The sequence below is a fragment of the Mesitornis unicolor genome, unplaced genomic scaffold (assembly GCF_000695765.1).
Source record: "Mesitornis unicolor isolate BGI_N332 unplaced genomic scaffold, ASM69576v1 scaffold48310, whole genome shotgun sequence".
Classification (NCBI taxonomy): domain Eukaryota; kingdom Metazoa; phylum Chordata; class Aves; order Mesitornithiformes; family Mesitornithidae; genus Mesitornis; species Mesitornis unicolor.
In genome coordinates, this window is record NW_010161297.1 from 12,377 (window position 1) to 19,331 (window position 6,955).

General features: G+C 50.3%; 1 protein-coding gene across 1 annotated transcript in view; it reads left to right on the top strand.

Moving 5' to 3' along the window:
* The window catches only part of CREB3L1 (cAMP responsive element binding protein 3-like 1), a 20,223-nt gene that overhangs the window by 5,703 nt on the left and 7,565 nt on the right, over window positions 1-6,955 (top strand). The window contains exons 3-7 of the mRNA XM_010192429.1: window positions 1,010-1,088; window positions 2,009-2,169; window positions 2,785-2,934; window positions 3,695-3,753; window positions 5,623-5,691. Coding sequence (XP_010190731.1) covers window positions 1,010-1,088; window positions 2,009-2,169; window positions 2,785-2,934; window positions 3,695-3,753; window positions 5,623-5,691 — 518 coding nt within the window. The remainder of the gene's footprint in view (window positions 1-1,009; window positions 1,089-2,008; window positions 2,170-2,784; window positions 2,935-3,694; window positions 3,754-5,622; window positions 5,692-6,955) is intronic.

The window sequence follows — 6,955 nt, forward strand, 5'->3', positions numbered from 1 at the left end:
AAGAAGCAAGGAGCCATGTCTTTTGATCATATCTAAGTTCTTAAGAAGTCTGTTTGTCAGAAGGAGGCTCACATGCCACTGGATGTAAGCTGGGGGCTCAGTTCAGCTGGCCTTGAGTCCAGCCGTGTTGGATGGGAAGGTCCAACCAGTCTCACACAGACCTTGGCTATCCTGTAGCAGCTTAGTAGATAACAGTGGAGCATCTCTGGTGTTCGCTTCCTTTTTTCACTCATGCTGAGCATCTTCCCATTTAAACGACCATCCAAAACAAATGGGTACTTCCAGCCAAAACTGTGCGCAAACTTCCTCCATTATTTACACAGCTTGAACTTGCTGTGCCCTCAAAGCTCTGCTGTACCATGGTGCTCTCTCAGCTGTGTTTACAGTCTGGAGGAGTTTGCAATGTGTCTGTTTAGTGTAAAAACTCCCCCAGCCTATGGTGGGCTAGGGGCTGGTGAGCCAGGGAGCTGAGGGGCAGCATAGGCCAGATGGGAATAAATCTACTCTTTATTTAACTCTCAGTCCCCTCCGATTGGAAACAGCTGCCCAGTGGCCCTAGTGAGCAGGACAGGGGGTTTGTTCTGTTTCTGTATAACTTCTATACTCCCATTTCTAATGAAGCCAGATCAAAGAGGGACTTCCCATGGTAATGCAGAGGTTGGTTTAAATTGCACTGTCTGGGTCTAGCAAGGGACGAATTGCCAAGGATAAAAGTCATCTCCCTTTTGGAGGTACTCAGTGCACTGCTTGGCAGCATATCCCTCTGCCACTGCTTCTTCCTCTGCAAACATGTGTTTGCACTCTATATGCCCAGCAACACAGACTTCAGGGGGCTTATGTTTGGATTCCTGGTTTCTGTTATGTGTGGAGAGAGACTGCTTTGGGGCAGAGCTGTGAAGTGGGGCAGTACAGAGAGCAGGGGAGCAGTGGCTATGAGCAGAACTGGTGGGAGAGCTCTGGGCAGGGGAGGTGACAGTACCCAAGAGCTCTTTCTGTTTCTTTTCCACAGACTCCCATAGAAATGACTCCAGCACCTGTGATCAAAGCTGAACCCAAAGAGGTGAACCAGTTTCTAAATGTACCTGCAGGTAAGAAGATAGAATTTGCTGGTCAACTTACATCCCTCTACATTACTAAGATAGAAATCATTATTATACAGGAAGGAAAGACAACACCTGAGAGCAAAGCCATGCATACACGGTAGCACTGGAGCACAGACCAGTACAGGAGTGAGTGCTGCACTGTTCCAAATCAGATCAGTCTCTGGACCAGAAGCCATGCACAGAATTGTTCAGACAGGGACTCCCAGGCAAAACAGGCTACTTCAGAGTTGGAAATATGCAAGAGTGCCTTTAAAATCCTCAGAGGGACTGTAGCGTTATCCAAAAACAACCATCTGAAACTCAGGAAATTCAGGATCCAGTTTTAATTTGAAAGAAACCCAAGCATTTGTAAATCTGCTGATGTACAAATGAAAGTGCTATAGTGCTATAGTGCCCCAGAGAGACATTCTTTAGGCATATTCCGACCTACATTAGGGTCCCCAGGGCTCTCCAGTACAAAGTGGGGACAGTTTTCAAGTGTTTGGCAACCACCTGAGTGACTTACCCCTTTGGATCAAGTGTGCTGGCAAGTGTGGTGCTTTGGGAAGAGCTCTTCACAGAGCTTCCTGTACTTGTGAACAGGCTATGCAGCAAAACATCACGGGCTTTGTACTCCATTTTAGTTGACAATGGAGTACCAGTAAATACCTTCGGTGTCTTGGCAAAGCCCTTGTCAGCTGACTCCTGCAGTTCCCAGTTTAGCACATTTGAGGTCAATCTCATCTCTGTCTTGGGCAGTGCTCAGTCCAGCCTTGTTCTCAGAGCTGTCCTGTCTTGTAAGACTCATCACCTTCTCCTTTCAGTCCTGTGTTATGGCAGTGCCTTTTCCTGTTTCTACTTAAAGCCCTATGCCTGTACCAACAGGCTGACATGAGAGCCATTGGTTTGATCTCCTTATTTCTCAGTAGATGACCTGGTGCAGATGCCTCCAACTCCACCCAGCAGCCATGGCAGTGACAGCGATGGATCTCAGAGCCCACGGTCCCTGCCTCCCTCCAGCCCAGCCCGACCTGCTGCTCGCTCTTCTACTGCCATCTCCTCCTCACCTCTCCTCACAGCACCACATGTAAGGAGGCAGCAGGATGTCACTGGGACACAGGGCTCCTTGGAGCTTAGAGGGGTTTGGAGGCTTTCCAGGGCTCAAATGGGGGATCCTGCCCTCGTTAAGGTCTCCACGGTGAAATGCTCTGCCAGGGCAATGTGATGTCCTGGCACATGGGTGTCGGGGCAGGATGGTGCTCACAGGAGTGAGGAGAGGTGCAATGAGTCTTGCACAATGCCTACCAGCAGCTACCTTGTTTTACCAAGTGCTGTCTTTCACCCCATACTTTGGGAAGTGGCCTATGCACTGGAGGACTTTCTGAGGAGGTTAATGGAAGTGAAAGGAATAACTGAGAATTCCCATAACCAGACTGTGTTTTAAACATCACCTAAAAGTTATTTGGCAGGGTGCTGCGGTGCAAGTGTGTAGCCAGCCTCACCATGAAGGAGCAGATGCCCTCATAAGTAACAGAAGAAGGCAGCTGCTGAGCTCTGCCCCTAGGATCAGGTTGAAAGCAGGAAAGAGCACTGCACTGCACCTATTTGTGCTGAGCCCCTAGCTGCTCTGCAAAGCTTTTAAGAAGGATCACTAGGATAGAACTCCTTGCTGATGCTGATGACTGCTCTGCATTTATTTCAGAAGTTACAAGGGACCTCTGGCCCACTGCTCTTGACAGAAGAGGAGAAACGCACCTTGATTGCTGAGGGCTACCCCATTCCTACCAAGCTGCCCCTCACCAAAGCAGAGGAAAAAGCACTGAAGAGGGTCAGGAGGAAAATCAAGAACAAGGTGACTGTTTACAAAAAATGTAAACATGCATTTCCCACGATTCCAGAGCATCCTTAGCTGACCAGTGCTATAGTTACTTTTCATCCTCAGCTGCAGTGCAGCTCAGAAAAGGTGGGATCCTGCTTCTGGTGCACTGGCACAAGCCTCCCAACCCGCAGGAGTGGTGCCATGGAGCATCTCTGCATGAACGCTGTACATGCTGTTGTATCTGGGGAGTCTGGCTTCTGGCCCAGCTCCTGGGAGAGCGTGGCCTGGGATGGGGCCCACAAGCTAAGGCATCATGGATCACACAAACTGGCCTGGTCAGGCCTTGCTGTGGGGGAAGGGAAATAAAAGCCATTGCATGATGCAGGGTGGGCGATGCACAGAGCTTGTTAGCCAGGCAGAGCTTGTGAGACTAGACTGTGATTAGAAGGCATCCTGTGGGAGAAATTATGAGACCTTATATTAGTCACCCAGTGACTCAGAAGTGGTCTGGGGCAGAATCTACCCAGATGGCCAAAGCACGTACCCATGTGAGTCAGAGGAGTTCAAAGCAACCCTAAAAATGCTCTCAGAAGCAAAGGGGTCAGGCATACTCCAACAAATTATTGTGGCTTATTGGAGGCTGGAGACCAGTAGGAATAGTGGATTGGAAGGCAAACCCCCATTTAGCTTTAGGGTGCTGTGTGTGCAGGGAACGGGCAAGATGAGGGAGCCACAGAGAAATGTCTAGAGGCTTATGATTTTTACTCCTCTCTAATGGCTGCCCCCCTCACAGATCTCTGCTCAGGAGAGTCGCAGAAAGAAGAAAGAATATGTGGAGTGTCTAGAGAAAAAGTAAGTTTCTTCTCAGTCTTACCTTTGAAAAAGGAGCCTTGCCCATTCACAACCCCCCTTTCTAGTGCTTTTGTCCCAGAACTGCTCCAAGAGTATGATTCCTTGCAAGGCTGGCTGCACAGAAGTTTGGGTTGGGATCTTGCCGCTACTCCTCTCTCCTAGAAATCCTCTTGCAGGATAAAGATTGCTCTAGAAACCTTGTGTTTCCAACTGCTTAGTTTGGCTGTTCCCCTGCAGAACACAGGCCATTTTGGCTGCCAACACGGTGGGATTTTGGGTAAGAGTCATGTTTCCCCACTAGAAGTTGCTTCTATTTTGTCTGTCTTATAAGTAGCAGGCCCTCTGAGGATAGTGACCACAGCTTTCCCCCCTCTTTTCCCATGAGGGTGGACACACAAGCATTTGATAGCAAGAAAAACCTGGCACTACAGTTATTCCCCACACTCCCTCCCCTTCCACCATTCCCTGCATGGGCTTTGTTTTTTTCTTTGCAACCCTGAGGTCTTGCATGTGTGGCAGGCGTAAAGCTAAGGTGACATCACATGACACTGACGGGGTGAAAAATAACTCTTGAGGGCTTGATCCTGTGATCCCCTCTTTACTAGCAGCCCCTGGTGGGCATTCTCAGGCACAGAAGTATGCTGGGATCCAGGTGCAAATTCACATTTCTGTTTAAATACCATCCTCTTCCCTGTTATTAACACCACCTGAGATCAGTAAAATAAAAAAAGACCAGCCCCCAAACCCAGCTTGAATTAACTCTTCTCCCTGATGCTATTTGTTTATCTTCTCTAAGTGCACAGAAATGCTGAATAAAAACAGATGACTCAAGACGCTTTCAAGTTCTCGTGCCTTTCCATAAGCAGCACCTTGGCGTGCACGTGTGTGTCCAGGCACCAGAGCACATCACCTCCAGCTAGTGTCACACATTGACACCCAGACCCTTCAAGCTGGGGCTGGAGAGTTTGTCTGGCCTCGCTCAAGTGGCAGGTCCAGGGCCTTCTGTGCTGGGGCCTCTTCCCCAGATGTTGCTGTGGTGCCTGTACATACTTAGCCGTTTGTTACTCTAGTGCATCGCTGTGACAGATGTCTTTCAAACAATGCCAGGTTTAAATGTGAACCAAAAGCAGCATTCAGTTAATTTTTTTAATGCAACAAGTCTTTGGTCAACTTGGCTTTCTGTAAGAGCTGGTTTGTCAAGACCTGTATTTAAGCCCTTCACCATTCAGCTTGACACGTTTGCTGCAAGCCCAGTTTTTACACGGAACGCCTGGTTCAAAGGCTGTGCTGGAAACCTCCAGCAGGATCAGGCTGTGTCCCTGGCCCGCCTTCCTCCGGGCTTGGAGACGTTCCCCTTCCCTTGTCCCAAGTGCAGCCTAAGCCGCTTTGCCTTCCGAAGCACTGGGAGGGAGCCTGCAGGTTCTCTGCTGCCCTCAAGTGCCTGCAGTCGGAGGCGGCCCAGCATTTGCACAGACCTGACCGGTTTTCACATGCGCAGCCAGGGAACGTTCTCACTCTGAGTGGGAGAGCTGTGAATTTGTCCCCCCTTACTTTCCGGTGCTCCTTAGCGGGGGTTGGAAGTGATGGAAATGCCTGTGTAACTTTGGGCCCGTCCTGACTCGATCTGCCTGTAACCAGGCGCTCGGGAAAGTCTGAACTGGGAACTGTTGCACATAACTGTGCACCTGCAATCTCATCTCTGGTCCATCGGGGCTGGCTGCAACCAGACGGGCCAGGAACATCTGGCTCCAGGACCGTATCTGCAGGTGATGGATGAGGCCACTGAGCCTCCACACCTCAAAAGAGGCAAGGGCTGCATTTTCTTTGTCTGGCCTTTGTAACTAGCTGGCTATGGGTTTATTCCCACAGGGTTGAGACATACACATCAGAAAACAATGAACTCTGGAAAAAAGTGGAGACCTTAGAAAATGCAAACAGGTAAGGGGAACTAGACCTGATCCTTTGTGGGTGGGGAGGGGTTGGCAGGAAGACACCTGGGGAGCTCTGGGACAGGGGAGTGAGAAGAGAGAGGCAGGCTCCCCCAGTTCCTGGCAGGATGGGCGCTGCGAGGCGAGGCGCTGGTTTTCGGCCCATGGCAGCAGTGAGGCAGCTGGGTTTGGTTAGCGAGCCTGGAATGTTTGTGTTGGGACGGCCAGGCCATGCTGCAGTAAGGGGGGAAAGGAAGGTGTGTTTCTCACATCTCTTCCTCCTTCTCCCTGCAGCCCTTCGGGCTCATGCTGCTTTCCCCATTGCCCTCCAGGCTTCTGGCTGTCTCCAGGGCAGTTGCATTGAGAGAGGCCCCTCATACCCACCTCTCAGACCCACTGTTTCTGCTCTCGGGCTCTTTGGAGGAATACAGGGCACTGGACATAGTGTGGCTGTTTCAGGTTTTTCCTGAGAAAGGTCTGAACAGATGTTGTGGTTTAAGCCCAGTGGATAACTGAGCATCACGATGCCTCAAAAAGGGGCTGGTCAAAATAAGGACTGGGAGGGCTTCTCACCACCTGACAACAGGTCACAGGCAAAAGACAGACTCATCATAAGGGATAAAAAAACAAAACCATTTTAATTTGTTACCAACATCAGAGTAGAACAATGGGAGATACAACCAGATCTTAAAATCAAAACACCTTCCCCCCACCTCTCCCTTCTTCCCGGGCTTAACTTTTGTTCCCGGTTTCTTCACCTTCCCCCTCACCCTTTGCCTTGAGGCGCAGGGGGATGGGGGTGGAGGTTTGCGGTCGATTTTCCCACCATATCACGTGTTTTCTTAGGAGTAGGGAAAAAAACCTCAGCACAGTGTCTCCCTGCTTCCACTTGGCCTCCTTTCCATAGGGGGAAAAAGAAAAAGTCCTCAGAAGTCCAATATGGGTCTGCCCACATTTGCAGTTTCCCTCACACACAAAACTGCTTCAGCCCAAGTCCACAAAACTCCAATCTGGGTCTGCCCATGGTCACAGTTCCCTCACACATGACCAGTCAACCCAGCTCTCGCCATGGGTTGCAAAGGGAAAACCTGGGTTCTGCGTCCTCCTCCTCCTCCCTCTCCTTTCTTTCCTTCAAACCGACCTTGGTGTTCTTCGAGGTTGTTCTCCTTGGGTCCCAGCTCTCTCTTTTTTTGGGGGGATTAAACTGCAGCGAGGCTTAAGCTTAAGTTGTGGTCGGGGCCAGCCGAGGCCCGGGCCAGACAAGGCCAAGCGGC